Here is a 17,103-nt window from a genome sequence, read left to right on the forward strand (position 1 = left end):
ACAGTTTATCATTTAACGTCTCCTCCCATTTCAGTCCTCTACGGACAATGTCGTCCTTCACCTGCTCTCTTCATCTTTTCGTGGTCTTCCAGTTGGTCTTCGTCCAGTTTCTGTCCATTCTAGGGTTCTTCACGGACGTGTCTATAGTCCCATTCTTTTAATGTGGCCAAACAATTTAAGTCTATTACTCTGCATTGTTTCTTTTAGCGGCTTGATCTGCAGGGTGTTTTGTATTACTTCATTCCTTATCCAGTCCCTTCTCGTCTTACCGAGGATCTCCCACAGAAAGCGCATCTCTGTTGCTTATGTTCCGCTCAGATCTTTCTTTGTCCAAGCCCAACATTCCGATCCATACGACAAAATATGACTTGTACATCATGATCCTTAATTTAGCACTTATTTACAATTTCCAATTATTTCCGTAACACAGAAATAAAATTTCGAACAATTTTCTATTCTCTCCGAAATTTCATTGTTGATGTTGATGTTGAAAGCATCTATTTTTAAAATAATTTTTTTCGTTCCAATTACATCCTTAATTTTTCTCATTTTCCCTGCTTATTTCCAATATACTCTGTCAAGTCTTCCAATTTCAGCGCATTTTCTTCCCAAATCATCACATCATCAGCGTATGCTACGATTTTCATATCGTCTGCTGTTGAACCTTGGCGAACTTTTCTTATGATGTTGTTCATGACTATATTAAAAAGCACTGGTAGAGCACACTTCCTTGCTGAAACCCTCTGCCTGTTGTCACTCATTCTTATTTTTTGCCGTGTACAATAATACAATTCTGCCATTTTCTGTACATGTTTCTAATTCTCAGTTGCGTTCCTTTTGACTCTTCCAGTCTATCCATACCTTGCCATATTCGAGCTTACACTGATCAGCCAGAGCATTATAATCACCAACTTTATATGAATGTAAACCCGTCCAGGATATAGCAGCGTCATCTGGCGAGGATTGACTCCAGTCAGACAAACTCACGGTCAATGCTGTATCAGTGAGCGTGCTGTCCATGTGCAGAATGGGGAAGGCGCGCGATATGTCTGAGTTTGACCGTTGTGGTGGACCGGAGGGTCGGCACCGTTCGTGGAGTGATGTGGCGAGTGTCTTTAACACGCGAAGAAACAAAGGTGAAAACACGTCCAGACGTCGAGGGGTTGGGCGTTCACCCTTTATTACAGATGTCAGACATGCTAGGCTGGGCAGTCTGTTAAAACACCACAGGCAGCGAAATGTGGCGGAACACTCCCCGAACACTCCCCCAAGATGGGCCTCCACAGCCGACAACTCGTACATGTGATAATGTTAAATCTACGGCATCGGCAACTAGGACTAAATGGGCATGTGACCATCGGCACTAGACGTTGACGCAGTGGCAGAGCGTTGCATGGTCTGACAAATCCCGATATCTTCTTCATCATACCGAAGGAAGGGCGCTAATCCGTCGTCTTCCGGGGGAGCAACTCCTTGACACTTGTACTGCGGGACAGAGACAAGCTGGTGGCTGCTCCATTATGCTCTGGAGAACATTCGCTTAGGCATCCACGGGTACAGTGGAACTCGTACAAAGCACCATGAGGGCCAAGGAGTATAGTACACTGTTTGCAGACCACATACACTTCTTCATGACGATCATGTTTCCTGACGGCAGTGACATTTTTCAGCAAGATAATTCGCCATATCACAAGGCCAGGAGTGTGATGCAGTGGTTCGAGGAACACAGTGGCGAGTCCCAATCGATGTGCTGCGCCCTCCCCCCCCCCCCCCCCCCCCCCTAACTCGCCAGATGTGAACCCAGTCGAACACATCGGGGATATGACTGAAAGTCGCGACAAAACTCATCGCTCACCTCCCAGGAATTTACAGGAATTACGTGACTTTTGTTTGCAGATTTGGTGTCAACTCCCTCCAGCAACCTACGAAGGTTTCATTGTTTCAATGCCACGACATGTCGCCGCTGTTATCCGCCAAAAAGGTGGACATATCGGTTATTAAGCAGGTGGTCATAATGTTCTGACTGACCAGTATATGGTACATGGTGAAGTTTAATCCATATGCTTCGTACCTATCTTCTTCCGCCCACATACACAGTATTTTATTTCGTTTATGCTGTGCTGGAAATCTTCTGAGTTATTATTTAATTGATGAAACCGATTGTGATTATTGGTACTACAGATGCTTTTCACATTTCTTTCAGAACTGAGAGATAAAAAGTAAAATTATTCTTCAAATCAGTGGTTTCTTTCAATTGTGGTAACTGATGACAGGACATTTAGAATTATATCCATAAAAGTGAACTCTGGCTTTCATATGCAGACTCACCCTTCGTCTTCTGGGTTAACAAATTTTTGTGTTTCAGCACACACGAGCACCGTTCGACACCTTCTTCTAAGACATAAACAATATTCACTGATGAAGCAAACACTGAGACAACTTGGGTAATAGCGTGTTGGTCCACTTCCAGAAAGAAATACAGCAACGATTGTGGTGGTACAGATTTGGAAATTCCTTGACAGGTTTTGGAGTTATATGGCGCCAGATGTTCGAGCCCAGGTCACTTAATTCCAGCGAATTACGGGGCACTGGTTTTTGGGCGTGGGGCTTACGCCCAATAGCGTCCTAGATTTGTTCCATCAGTTTCAAATCAGGTGTGTTCGGTGCTCAAGACGTCATTGTGAGTGTAGTATCATGATCCTCAAACCTCTGTAGCAAGATTCTGGGGTTGTGACAATGACATTCATCCCGCTGGAAAATTCCATCGCTGTCAGGGAAGACCTCAGGCAGGAAGGGATTAAGGTGAAGCGCTTCAGCATTGGGGCAGATGTTCGCTTGAATGACGGAGTATTCGAACAAGATTATCGATCTCGTGTAACAAGAAATGTGATTTAACGTACGTGGGGACACATTTGCAGTGATCCACAGTCCAGTCACGATGATTCTGTACCCACTGCAATTGTAATTGACGACGTCGTTTCCTGAACATGGGAACACGTAGAAGCCGTTTGCTGTACAGCCCATGTTCAACTCTGTGCGCTGAACAGCTTGCTCCAAAACCGTTGTGGCTGCACCAGTACTGCCACATATCGCCACCTATCGTGCTTTACAGAGCGGACAAGCTTCCCACCTACGCGTTGTGTGATGAGGCGTTGACGTCCAAACCTTGTCGCCTACTTCTAGTTTCACCGTTCTTTAACCACTTTCCATGTATTTTCATGAGGGTAGCACACAATATGCCGAGATGCAAGTTAACACGCACGGGATCGTAATAATCTGCTCTTTGTCGACATTATTTATGTACCTCGATTTCCCCATTTGCTGCCAGTGCTGTCGCTAAAACGATCCCCCATTCGCCTTCGCTCCCTTTCTATATTTTCCTTACCAGATGAGTGTACGACCAGAATCACTGAGCACAGAATCCGATCTCATCCAAGAAGAGCATGCAACCCCAATCTTATGGTGTTGGTACTATCGGAAGCGGTGTCTCCGATCTGCGGGTGCCAAGGGGACACAACGTACTGGTCGTCGGACAAAGAGACCACCAACATACCGTCAACGTGCCAGTGTGAAGCGTGAGACTGCATGCCTTGCAGTCCTGTTAAATGTGGTTGCAATTGTAGCCTCTATTTGTCGTGGGTCCTTTCTTGCCCGTTGCACAATGTAGCTGTTATCTGTGCTGTTGCAGTTGACCATGGTCGACCACGTCCGCTCCTTTGGGTGGCAGAGCCTGTGATTCAGAACGGTCTCGATGCACATGAAACAATGCTGTGAGCAATAACAAACTCCCCGGCTACATTTATCGCGCTTCATCCTTCCTTCAGTTTCCCGATGATTCTTCTCCCTGTGAAGTCATCCAAATGTTGTGGCTCAAAATGGCTCGGAGCACCATGAGACTTAACATCTGTGGTCATCAGTCCCCTCCAAATGTCGTCTCCTGGTCATGTACTGAAGAATACCAACACAGTGCACCGTAACTGCTCGCTGATTGTCGCACACTGTCTTTTCCTGTCCCTTCAACTGCCTCGTGTTACCGGGCCAACCACACTTGCCGCCTTGCCGCTATAGTCATGCTGATCTCATGCCATGTGATGTCCAAATTCCTGTGCATGACTGGGAGACTTCTGGTAACATGCTCCGACACTTTCATTTATTTTCTCAATGTAGTTAATGTGTTTTGTTACTTTATCCGGCTCGTCCTTAAGTGTTGCAGAGTAGTGTATCTAGGTTCTTATCACGTAGACCAGAACACAGACGTCTCGTTTTCAGGATTGTACGGATTTGTATAGCCCATAAAAGAGTGTAAAAGAGATATTTACAAAATCATTGTCACGAAATCGTGGTGGGTATGTGTAGGGTATGCTCCAATTTACAGTGAGAGCGGATATGGGTGAAGCAGCCTATGGGATAATACTACGGGCAGTCAAAATAAACGAGACAGATAGAAAAAGGTAAGTAAACTCTTTATTATTTCAAAAGTAATCGCCATAACTGTTAATACATTGTGAGATAAGACGATCAATGCCTTAGTGGGAAAATGTTTGTGGCTTCTTACGGAACCATGATTGTATCCTGGAGCGCACCTTATTTCAGAAGGAACTCGACGGCAACAAATGTCTTTCGTCAGGGCTCCAAAAATGTGGAAATTTCATGGGGCCGGTCTCTGTGGCCGAGCGGTTGTAGGCGCTTCAGTCTGGAACCGCGTGACCGCTACGGCCGTAGGCTCTAATCCTGCCTCGGGCATGGATGTGTGTGATGTCCTTAGGTTAGTTAGGTTTAAGTAGTTCTAGGTTCTAGGGGACTGATGACGTCATTTGTTAAGTCCTATAGTGCTCAGAGCCATTTAAACCATTTGAAATTCTATGGGAAGTGGTCGGGACTGTATGGAGGACGTGTGAGGATGTGTGAAACTTCTGCAGCGTACTCGAAACAATCATGGCCATTAGTGGACGTTGTCTTGCAACAGAATGATGGCGTTTATCAACATTCCAGTGCGTTTGGACTAGAAGGCGCGCTTTGATTTGTGCAAAATGTCCATGAATCGCGATGCGTTAGTTGTGGCGCTGAGTTTCAGAAAGTGAATGAGCAGCAGGCCCTTGTCCCGGAGTTGGAGTGCCTGTTGTTTCGACTTCGCTGCAGAAGGTCCGCGAGGAGGGCGTTACTCATCCTCCCTACAGTCCCGATCTCTCCCCAACAATTTTCATACTTTTGTAACCGTGAAGAAAGACATATCTAGCTGCCGATTGCCTCGGACGAAGAGATGCGCGTTTGGGTACAACGACGTTTTCGTAGGCAACCGCAAACATTTTTTCATGAAAGCTCTGACATCTTGCGCCACAGTAGGATAAATGTGCTAACAAAACAGTTACTTATTGCTTTTCCTTATGTCTTGTTTTCGTTTGACTGCCCCTTATAGAAGCAAGAAGGTTACATGAAACGTGGGTGCACAAACGAACCGTATATGAAACAACTGTAGATACGAAGTTGCGAGATCGCCTCCTTAGCTGAATGGTCAAGATGTATGACTCCACTACGGAGGCCCCACATTCATTTCCTCGGTACTGCCATGGATATTTCCTTGGTCGGAGAACTGTGACGGTATTCACACAGCCTCGTGATGCCAACTGAGGAGTTACTTGAATGATAAATAACGACTCTAATGTCCAGAACGCCGACAACAGCGGCGTGAGTGGTACGCTATCCTCACTTCCCTTCATATGGTAACCAAATGATGCCATTGGTTGAAGATTACACGACCGTTGGACGGTCCCGATTTGCCTCAGACGGGCCAGAACGGCGGAAATTCCCATGTGGTTACGAACTGTCACTGGCTTCAGTATCAAATATCATTATAGTTAGCACAAATGTACTTGACATATAAACTTTTCGATTAAGTCCCCATCTACTTGAACTCAAATTTCACTCATCCGCCATAGATGAGGAACGCGGTAGATTTATGATTGTGCACCAGCAAAGTTTTCTGCTGGTGTAAGACGACGTCTAAGGCACCTCTATTTAATCAAATGAAACTATATAGTTTCAGAGACCTTCTCAGGTGTCAAACATCTATGATGTGTGTATGAAGACTGAAGAGACGAATGTAAATCTATACTAGCTCACTAGGCAGATGCCCTAACCACTACGCCACCGTAACACAGTGGCTTTGCACAGCTACATGGACTACCCTTGGACGCCTCCCTCCTCAAACCGAATTCCCATTCACACATCAGACCACTCGCTATTCCCCCAAAATAGCATTGCATAGGGGGAATACCAATTGGTATGTGAAACCCACTATGCCTGGCTGACGTAGTGGTTAGCACATCTGCCACTGCGCAGGAGACGCCTTTTGGGATCCTAGCCTTGGTACAAATTTTGATTAGTCGCTTCAGTCTACATACATACGAACGAATGTTGCCTGTGGTGGAGAGGTTCACGGTCCGTCTCCTCGGCTCCAACATCACTTGACCTCAATAATCTGACTTTTCCGTCTGGGGTCATCTCATAAGAGAGAGGTTCAGCACTCCCGTTCATACAGTTGAATAATTGGAAAATCGTATAAACCCCTCAAGGCGACAGCAGCGTCACTTGCAAGGACTGACTGCTAGTCAGACAAACGCACAGTGCATGTAGTATCAATGAGCGTGCTGTCCGTTTGTAGTATGGGGAATGCGCGCGATCTGTCTGAGTTCGGCCGAGGGCAGATTGTAATGGCCCGGAGTTTCGATACGAGCATTTCGGAAACTACACGACTTTTCAGGTTTATAAGACGTGCTGTGGTGAGTGTCTTCAACACGTGGCGAAACGAAGGAGAAACCAAGTCCAGACGTCGTGGGATTGGGCGGCCAACCTTCATTACAGATGTCGCACGTCGTAGATTAGGCACGCTGTTAAAAGAGGACAGGCGGCGATCTGTGGCGGAACTAACATCGGACTATAATGCTGGACAGAGTACAAGTTTGTCACTCCTAACGATGGGCCTCCACAGTCGACGGATCACGCATGTGCCAATGTTAACATCATGGCAACGGCAACTACGACTGAAATGGGCATGTGACCATCGGCACTGGACGCTGGCGCAGTGGCAGAGCGTTCCATGGACTCCTGAATCACGACACGTTCTTCATCTTGCCGATGTAGGGCGCGAATCCGTCGTCTACTAGGGAACGGCTTCTTGACTCCTGTACTGTGGGACGGAGACAAGCTGGTGGCGGCTCCATTATGCTCTGTAGGACATTCACGCGAGCATCCATGGGTCCAGTGCAGCTCGTGCAAGCCACCTTGAACCCAAGGAGTATTGTAGACTGGTTGCAAACCACATACACCTCTTCATGATTCATGACGATCATGTTTCTCAACAAGGTATGCACCATGTCAGAAGGCCAGGAGTGTGATGGTGTGGTTCGAGTAACACAGTGGCAAATTCCAATTGATGTGCTGGTCCTTCAACTCGCCAGATCTGAACCAGATCGAGCACATATGAGATGTGATTGAACGTAGTGTCGGAGCTCATCGCCCTCCCCGTAATTTACTCGAATTAGGTGACTTGTGTGTGCAAATGTGGTGCTACAGCCCTACAGCGACCTAACAAGATCTGATGGCCTCCATGCAATGACTCGTTGCCGCTGTTAGCCTAGCCAAAGGTGGACATACCGGCTATTAAGTAGGTGGTCATAATGTTCTGGCTGATCAGTGTACAAGACGATCCCTCGACGTTCGAAAGAGTTGGTAACTCATTGCAGAGATGAGAATTATTCAGTCAGAATGCGAGGACGACACGGGGAACACCTCCTTCAACAGATACGAGTAACATGTAACATTCCAAAGCTCTATTGGATGGTGACAAAACGAAAAGTTTATATTTGAAATACGATTGTATAAGGGTCTGTCAAAAAGTCTTCGTTTGAGGGCGTTGCTGCAGTGTATATGCAACATAGCGAGACTCCTATGAGGGTGTGTCACAACCGACATTTAGGCAAGGGATTAGTGTGGCATTCGTGTCTTTACGAAGTGTGTGCGGTAAATGTGGCAACGTGAACTATGGAGGCGTTATTACCAAATGCGTCCAAACGGGACCAACCGGCTGTTATTTTTTTGTTGGCTGGCGTGGACCAACACCGGCAGACATTCATAGGAGAATGAAGAATATATATGAGGCAGTGTGTGGGTGTCGAAAACTACCGCTGTGGAATTGTCCACCAAGTTCGTTGCTGGTCGCGATTCGACACATGACGCAGGTCGATCTCGACGGACAGTTTCACATGAAGACTCAAATGGGAGGCGCTCGAGGATTCGGACGAGGATGTGCAGCTGGCAGTTACTGACTTCTTCACGCAGCAGGACACAAAGTTTTACCGAACGGCTATCATCAACTTGGTGCGTCGGTGGGAGGATTGCCTCAGTGGTCACGATGAATTTGCCTGATTGGCATACCAATTAAGACGGAAACTTTTTGATCACCCCTTATACTAACTAGGACAATATTTCATTTTCAACTCAGTGACAGCTCGTAACCACATATTCGCAGTTATCTCGCAAACGGCAGTTTGTGGACCTCGTTTATATGAATGTTTCTGCTTCTATATCATATGTTTTTATTTATGTCATTTTTCGCTATTAATAATGACACTTAACTATCGGTATGCACTATTGGTTTTCGATACTGCCTCCATCGTACGTTTCAAATGGGGACATTGAGGATGAGATAAGAGATAAGGGGGCATTCGAGGGTATCAGGGGCAAGCATTTTTTTTTTTTTTTTTTGCTCCATTACTTATGAAATACGACAGTAGCGAATATTGTAATATGTGTCTTGTGGCATGAGACGTACAATGGCTTCCAGAATATATATGATGATGATAAAACGCAGTAAAGCATTGGCGCTCGATAATCCATTTTATAATGCTGACCCTACGACTTATCTCCGAGGATAGACTGAAGACAGGCAAAACTACTTTTACAGAATTGGTATATTCAGAGTAAGTTTTTCCCAATGTTGACCTGAATACACTCTTTGGAATTCTGAAGACTGCGGGTATAAAAAACGAGAGCAGAAGATTATCTGCAGTTTGTACAAAAACCAGACTGCAGTTATGAGAGTCGAAGAACATACAGTATAAGAGAAGCCGTAGTTAAGAAGGGAAAGGGGCAAGTTTTAAGGTTATCTCCTACGTTACTCAATCTGTACACTGTGTAAGCAGTAAAGGAAACCCAGGACAAATTTGGGAACAGAATGAATGTTCGAGAAGAATAAATAGAAACTTTGCGGATGGCGATGCCATTGCAATTTTGTCAAAGATGGCCAAGGACTTGGGACAGAGTAATTTAACGGAATTTTTAGTGTATCGGAAAGAGGTTACAAGATGCACATCATCAAAAGAGAAATAAGGAAGCTGAGGGAATTAGTCTAGGAAATGAGACACTGAAAATAGGCAACAAAATAACTGACTATGGCTGGAACAGAGAGCCGGCCGAGGTGGCCGAGCGGTTCTAGGCGCCACAGTCTAGAACCGCGTGACCGCTACGGTCGCAGGTACGAATCCTGCCTCGGGCATGGATGTGTGTGACGTACTTAGATTACTTAGGTTTCAGTAGTTCTAAGTTCTAGGGGACTGATGACCTCAGAATTAAAGTCCCATAGTGCTCAGAGCCATATGAACCATTTCTGCTGGAGCAGAGAGGATATAAAGTGTAGACTGGAAATAGAGAGAAAAGTGTTTCTGAAAAAGAGAAATTTATTAATACTCAACAAAAATTTAAGTGCTCAGAAACCTTTTGTAAAAGTATTTATTTGGAGTGTAATCTTCTACGGAAGTCAAACATGGACGACAAACAATCCATACAAGAAGAGAATAGAGGTTTCCGAAATATATTTCTACAGAAAAATACTAAAGAGAAATGGATAGGTCGGATTAATAATGAAGAGGTATCGAGTGGAAATAGAGAGAAAAGAAATAAACGGCACAGTCTGACTATAAGGAGGAAACGGTTGATAGGATACACATTGAGCCGGCTGGAGTGACCGAGTGGTTCTAGGCGCTACAGTCTGTAAACGCGCGACCGCTACGCCTCGGGCGTGGATGTGTGTTATGTCTTTAGGTTAGTTAGGTTTAAGTAATTCTAAGTTCTAGGGGACTGATGACCTCAGAAATTAAGTCCCGTAGTGCTCAGAACCATTTGAACCATTTGATACACACTGAGGCATCAAGGAATGGTCAATTTGGTGATGGAGAAATGTGAGAGGGAGACGGGAAGCTTGACTGCAGTCAGCAGGTGCAGATGTGTGCCGGTTGTAGTGATCAGTTGCCACGATAGAATAGAACTGGAATAAACAGGTATTCGTACTGAAGACCACAACAACGAGAAAGTTGCTTTCAGAAAATATTTCACAGAAATTCCTTTCCATTTCGAATGATGCGCTATCGTGTCCCTGAAAGTATACGAGTAGCTCGATTGAAGAGAAACGCGGTAACGTTAAGAGACACGATACGAGATTGCAGTGCCTGTGTTCTCAAGAAAAGCGATGCAGTGCTCCTTAAGTTCTTCTTAACAACACAGACACTGCAGTTTCATATTTATCAGCCGATACCAGGCGCTCGACTCTCAATAAATATGTCCTTCGTGGACTGTAATATACGTTAACGTATGAGTGCAGGTTGTGACACATGGATGACTACGTGTGAAAGTTTGGGTCTGGACACTATTCGTACACGGAAATCCTGAGGGTTAAGGCGGAAAACCGGGCTCGAGTCCCACCCGGCACAAATTTTCACGCACCATTCCGTTATGCAGCGGTCGTTCGTATTCGCAACTGCGAATATATTTCCTGTTTATAGAAACGCCGAAATGTCGTCGGGGCTGACGTGAACAACCGCCGGCCGAGTGTCATTCACATACTCACCGGCGCAAAAGTCGAAAATCAGCAAATGGACGGGGTCGACGTGGGCTATGGCGGTGCGAGGGATCATACAGCAGCGGCGGAGGCGGCGGGAGCGGCGGTCTTCCGTAGCGGCGGCGGTGGAGCCTGCGGACAGACTGAAGCGGCGGCGGCCGCCGGCCGTGGCGCTCTTATAGCCCCGCCGCGTCACCAGCCAGATAAACCGCCACGCAGATAGCCCCCCCTCAGCGCAACGCCCCGACTCTGCAGCCAACGTTCTCCTCAACGGCGTCACACACACCGGATTAAAGGTACGATTATTTTCACTTTTCTTGTGTCCGCAGTATTTTCGAGAGGACAACATTTCCCGCCTGCACTGGTATTGAGAAAGCAAATGACACCCTCAGACTTCAAAAAGATTATAATAATTCCAGTCCCAAAGAAAGCAGATGTTGACAGATGTGAAAGTTACCGAATTATCAGTTTAGTAAGTCACAGCTGCAAAATACTAACGCGAATTCTTTACAGACTAATGGAAAAACTGGTAGAAGCCGAAGATAAGTTTGGATTCCGTAGAAATGTTGGAACACGTGAGGCAATACTGACCCTACGACTTATCTTAGAAAATAGAATAAGGAAAGACAAACCTACATTTCTAGCATTTTTAGACTTAGAGAAAGCTTTTGACAATGTTGACTGGAATACTCTCTTCCAAATTCTAAAGGTGGCAGGGGTAAAATACAGGGAGCGAAAGGCTATTTACAATTTGTACAGAAACCAGATGGCAGTTATAAGAGGCGAGGGGCATGAAAGGGAAGCCGTGGTTGGGAACGGAGTGAGACAGGGTTGTAGCCTCTCCCCGATGTTATTCAATCTGTATATTGAGCAAGCAATAAAGGAAACAAAAGAAAAATTCGGAGTAGGTTTTAAAATCCATGGAGAAGAAATAAAAACTTTGATGTTCGCCGATGACATCGTAATTCTGTCAGAGGCAGCAAACGACTTAGAAGAGCCGTTGAACGGAATGGACAGTGTCTTGAAAGGAGGATGTAAGATGAACATCAACAAAAGCAAAACGAGGATAGTGGAATGTAGTTGAATTAAGTCGGGTGATGCTGAGGGAATTAGATTAGGAAATGAGACACTTAAACTAGTAAAGGAATTTTGCTATTTGGGGAGCAAAATAACTGATGATGGTCGAAGTAGAGAGAATATAAAATGTAGACTAGCAATGGCAAGGAAAGCGTTTATGAAGAAGAGAAATTTGTTAACATCGAGTATAGATTTAAGTGTCAGGAAGTCGTTTCTGAAAGTATTTGTGTGGAGTGTAGCCATGTATGGAAGTGAAACATGGACGATAGATAGTTTGGACAAGAAGAGAATAGAAGCTTCCGAAATGTGGTGCTACAGAAGAATGCTGAAGATTAGATGGGTAGATCACATAACTAATGAGGAGGTATTGAATAGAATTGGGGAGAAGAGGAGTTTGTGGCACAACTTGACAAAAAGAAGGGACCGGTTGGTAGGAAATGTTCTGAGGCATCAAGGGATCAGAAATTTAGCATTGGAGGACAGCGTGGAGGGTAAAAATCGTAGGGAGACCAAGAGATGAATACACTAAGCAGATTCAGAAGGATGTAGGTTGCAGTAGGTACTGGGAGATGAAGAAGCTTGCACAGGATAGAGTAGCATGGCGAGCTGCATCAAACCAGTCTCAGGACTGAAGACCAAAACAACAACAACAACATGACACAGTACCTTTAAAGCTATTGTTCGTGGTGCTGTGGTCAGGGAAATGCCAAAACTTTATGTAAGAAGTATCGTAAACCTCTACAAGTCGGCGGAATGTGTCATTAAAGTAGGGAAAGAAATTTCTAGAGAGATCTTCAGAATAACTAAAGGACTGAAGCGAGGATGCTGTGTGTCTGCCACACGTTTTAAGATGTATGTGCAGGAGGAACTGAATCTGTGGTGTAGAAAGTGCATGGACATGGGGTTTGAAGTAGAGAGTATGTACACACTTTTCTATGCTGATGATAAGGCTGTTGCAGCAAACGACTAAGAGAATACATCTTACATGCTCAGGAAGTTATTGGAAGAGTATAAAAAGTGGGGTTTGAAAATTAACTTTTAGGAGGCGGAATATCTATGTCGCTGAGAAGACTGAACATTGACGAACATCTGATTAAAGTGTGTAAAGAGTTGAAGTACGTGGGTAGTATGCTATCATGTGATGGAAGACGTGACAGAGATATCCAATAACGGATCAGGCAGGGAAGGGAGGCTATCCAAAAATTAAACCGTGTTCTTTGGTCTTCAGAAAGGAGCTTAAAGGTCAAAATTAGTTTTCAGAAATTCATTGTGGAACCAATGATAACCTATGGGAGTGAGTGCTAGGAACTCACAGAAAGGAAGAAAAAAAAGGGGCTTACAGCTTTAGAAATGGGCCACTTGAGAAGAGCCTGTAGAATTTCCCGACTTGACCACGTAAGAAATGAGAAAATAAGTGAAAGGATACAGGTTCATAGTATTACGGTAAAATAGAAGAAAGACAGATAGGATGATTTGGACATATCAAAAGAGTCGATGAAGACAGATGACCCAAGACAGTAATTTCATGGCTACCTCCTGGAAGAGAAAGAAGACAAGGACTTCAGAAAGTGTAGCTAAGTGGAATCCATCAGGCGAGGGAGGGAAGAGAAATGAAAGAGGATGAGGAATAAATGCGAGGTCGAGGGATTTGGCAACACAGATGCGGGATGAGGCAACAGCTATAGGACACTCGCAACAAGGAAGCAAGGAAGGGAAATAGAAAACGTTCTAAGTACCATTGCTTCACAAAACTTATTTTCATTGCTACTGTACGGTAATCTGTTACACGTCCTTAGACCTCACAGAGGTTCCAAAGCATGTAGGAAATCTTTCAAACGTGGCACATAGACTGTGTGCTACGTTGTGCTTCCCTCTGGAGCTCCAAAATTTTAAAGAAATGAGAAGTCGTTTCTGTTCAAGACAGTTCTAATAATTAAAAACCTAATGCCTTTATTTCTGTACTTGTATTATTAAAAATACAGGGTCTTTCACATATTACGCAATTTTTAAATTTGGTATCAAAATTTTGTTTCCAAGTTTACAGCATTGTATCTATTACTTTTAATATCGATTGTCATTCCGATTACTTGATTAAACGTTGTTTGCGTATTTCAGAATCTCAGTTGCCACTGAACGGTTCACAAAGCAGGAACGTGTCATCATTGTGAAAACCCATTACAGAGCCGGCGGGGTCTTCGTACGCAATAATGCTCCTACAGCATCAACAGTTCTGCTGTTGATAAAGAAATTCGAGGAAATGGGGTTAGTTGCAACCATAAAATCGCCCGGGGGAAACCGTACGGTTCGTATGGAACAAAACACTGTATTGGTGCGGGATAGTGTGGCTGGGGGCCCTCAGAAGTCGCCGTAACGTCCTTCTCAGCAACTGGGGATTTCGACAGCCTCTATGCAACGAATTTCGAAAAAGAGTCTTCAACTGCACCCATAAAAGATTCAATTGACGCAATATCTTAAACACACAGGTCAATTGAAACGGAGAAATTTCGCCAAATGTAATCCCACAAAACAAAAAGAGGACAATAAATATGCAAGAAGAATAATCTTCAGCGAGACACATTTTCATCTGTGTGGGTACTGTAACCGACTATTGCCGTATTCGGGGTCAAGAAAACCTTAGGGTGATCCAAGAAAGCCACATGCATCTACTGCGAACCACAGTTTGGTGGTGTTTATGGGCAGGTGGTGTGATCGGCCCTTTCTTTTTTAAGATTTTGACGACAATGCAGCAACAGTTAATGGTGGGCGTTATAGTGAAATGGTCAAAAACAATTTCTGGCATGCTCTGGATGTAATGGATACAGGCAATATGTGGCGTCCCAGATTTTGTGACATAAAGCTAAGTGACTTCTTTTTCTAGACTTGGTTTTCTGGATCTACCTGAACAAACCACAACTGTTCTCCAACTAAAGGAAAAAAATTCAACATTTCATCAGGGACATCAACAGAGAAGTTGCTGAAAGAGTCATCAAGTACGTCATAGACCGAATAACAGTCTGCCGAGAGACTGGAGGCGGATATATGCCGGATATAACTTTCCACACTTAATTGGGAGTGTATGTAGATGAAAAAAAAAACAAGAATTTTTTTTCGAATCATTTTTGACTTAATTATTGCATTTTTAACAATTGTTAATCTGAAAGATCCTATGAAACCTAATGCCTTAGTATTTACGGCACTTGGAATAAAAACTCGAAAACTGAAATTTTTTGACCGTGCCTGTGTGCAAAATACATGTTTGCATAGAAGAAACCAGCAATTGCTCTCTGTTAATAATGCTAATTATATACCGGCTTCCAACTGACAGGTTCATCTTCAGACGACTGTTCACTTTTATTTTACATTTTGTTCTTGTTCACGTTATTTGTTGAAATAACAACAGCCAACAACCAATGTAAACAGCAACAAATGTAATATACATGTGACCAGTTGCCTGACTATCACCCTGTTCATCCAGAACCGGTAACCGTGCTATGTCTGTAAATAAACAGCATAAACATTAGCTGGTTGCTGCTTTCTTCTTTCCAAGAATAGACGTATAAAAACTTTCGTATTGGCTCTTGGAATCAGTTGCTTTAATGGTGTGGCCCTGAGAACGCTCTTAATAAGGTATTTATTTTCAAATTTATTTGTCTCATTATTTATTGCGGTAATGAGATGAGCAGCATAATTTTGTGGTATCAGAATAGTTTCTCAATTCTTTGAACACAGAAAAGAATTATGTAGAAACAGAGATACGTTACTTTGTTCGTTCTCCTAACTAACGTCAGATTTAGCTCTTAAAACGTTTTCCATTTTTCATTTGTGTATGCTACCCACGATCGTGATTATACCATTTTCAAGTGCTAGCTGTAACAAAATAAAATTCTTAAAGACCGTTTCAAATTTAAGAATACATTCTGTTCCTAACATATGTCATAAAAATATATATATTTTTTTAATTTCCAGCTTTCGCAACCTCACGCTGAAGTGTTTAGTGCTTCGTTTCTTTTAAGATAACACTGTCCTCATGTCAACAGAGTTTTTATGTTCCAAGTGAGTAATAAGTTCCTCACGAAGGGGCAGACTGGCAGCGATAAAACTGCTAATTATCCATAGGTTACACAACTTGGAAAGGTGATTTAAAACACATAAAAGCAGACAGCAATAAATGATTGCTTTAAAAATACATTGGTGAACAATATTAGTGATTTTACATCAATCAGATAACAATAAATGTAGGAGCACACACAAGTTGCCAAAGCTGTTTCGCGTACACTGCATAAGTTGCGCTGGGAAGCCCTTATACATCCTTAATACAGTCCCGATCTCTCCCCACCCGAAATCCATGTTTTTGGTGCACTGAAAAAAGACATTCGGGTCCGTTGATTTGCTTCGAACGAAGAGATGCACACCTGAGTACAATCATGGTCCGTAGGCAACCGCAAACATATTAGGGTTGGCTGGTTGATTTGGGGAAGGAGACCAGACAGCGAGGTCGTCGGTCTCATCGGATTAGGGAAGGAAGTCGGCCGTGCCCTTTCAAAGGAACCATCCCGGCACTTGCCTGGAGCGATTTAGGGGAATCACAGAAAACCTGAGTCAGTATGGCCGGACGCGGGATTGAACCGTCGTCCTCCCGAATGCTAACATAAAAAGGATAAGTGTACTAATAGCTATGGCGATTACTTTTGAAATCATAAATACATAGTTTACTTACTCCATCTATCTCGTTTTCACTTGATTGGTCCTTATTCAGTTAAAATATAATCACTGATGATAATCTGAATGCTGCTACATTGATGCTGGTGAAGCATGAAAATGATCATGGTCATAAGGAAGGTATAATAGTGGCTATAACAATGGGGTCCTGTAGAACAAAAGGTAGCGACTAAAAGCCAGTAATGTGAAGGAAAGTGGAGGGAGAAAGATGGTCGTGTGAGTTGAACGGTTCTGACTACAGTTGGAAAGAGGGGTATATCTCGGCACAGAGTGGGAGTTGGTTGAAATTCCAGTGCTAGGGATGAATAACGCAGAAATTGCGTGGAAGGTAGAATACGGATGTAGTGGCGCACGAGGATATGTGAATTGGTGACTAATGGGTGGAAAGATGGGTACCGGTACTGCGTTTCGCCATT

At 43.9% G+C, this 17,103-nt stretch overlaps 1 protein-coding gene across 1 annotated transcript in view; it reads right to left on the minus strand.

The window, feature by feature from the left end:
* The window catches only part of LOC126298173 (uncharacterized), an 82,085-nt gene extending 70,845 nt beyond the window's left edge, over positions 1–11,240 (minus strand). Inside the window, exon 1 of the mRNA XM_049989482.1 lies at positions 10,901–11,240. Coding sequence (XP_049845439.1) covers positions 10,901–11,240 — 340 coding nt within the window. The remainder of the gene's footprint in view (positions 1–10,900) is intronic.
* Between the last annotated feature and the right edge of the window lie 5,863 nt (positions 11,241–17,103).

This window comes from Schistocerca gregaria, chromosome X (genome assembly GCF_023897955.1).
Source record: "Schistocerca gregaria isolate iqSchGreg1 chromosome X, iqSchGreg1.2, whole genome shotgun sequence".
NCBI classification, from domain to species: Eukaryota; Metazoa; Arthropoda; class Insecta; order Orthoptera; family Acrididae; genus Schistocerca; species Schistocerca gregaria.